Source organism: Nannospalax galili, unplaced genomic scaffold (genome assembly GCF_000622305.1).
Source record: "Nannospalax galili isolate Female #2095 unplaced genomic scaffold, S.galili_v1.0 scaffold809, whole genome shotgun sequence".
NCBI classification, from domain to species: Eukaryota; Metazoa; Chordata; class Mammalia; order Rodentia; family Spalacidae; genus Nannospalax; species Nannospalax galili.
In genome coordinates, this window is record NW_008360015.1 from 2,189,386 (window position 1) to 2,189,792 (window position 407).

General features: G+C 77.4%; 1 protein-coding gene across 2 annotated transcripts in view; it reads right to left on the bottom strand.

The window, feature by feature from the left end:
* Smurf1 (SMAD specific E3 ubiquitin protein ligase 1) overlaps positions 1 to 401 on the bottom strand; it is a 115,161-nt gene extending 114,760 nt beyond the window's left edge. For both annotated transcript variants that reach the window (XM_008824031.2, XM_008824032.3), the window contains exon 1: positions 241 to 401. In XM_008824031.2, coding sequence (XP_008822253.1) covers positions 241 to 295 — 55 coding nt within the window. In that variant the 5' untranslated portion in view covers positions 296 to 401. The remainder of the gene's footprint in view (positions 1 to 240) is intronic.
* Positions 402 to 407: the final 6 nt, after the last annotated feature.

Below are 407 nucleotides of genomic sequence, written 5' to 3' on the forward strand. Positions count from 1 at the left end.
CCCCGAGGGGGCGGAGCCTGGGGAGGACCTGGAAAGGGGCGGGACCTGAAGAGAAGCAAGGGGCGGGGCCTGACAAGGGGTCTGCAGGGGGCGGGGCCGGGAGGGAGCGGCTAGGGGAGCGCGCTGCAGGGGTGCGGGGGGATCCCGGGACAACTGCCCCGGTGGGCTCGCGGGGCGCCGTGCGGGACTGGGGGGGTCGCAGCTGGGGGGCGCGTGCGGGCCGGGCCTCGGCCGTCCTACCTGTCAGTCGGATCTTGATGCTGGAGCCGTTCCTGCGAGTGCCGGGGTTCGACATCTCCCGCCAGCGATCGGCCGGGCGCGGATCGAGCGCCGCCGCCCCCCAGCCCGGCCCGGCCCGGCCCCGCCGCCGCCGCCTCAAGGTTACGGCCACAGGCTGGGCACCGGGG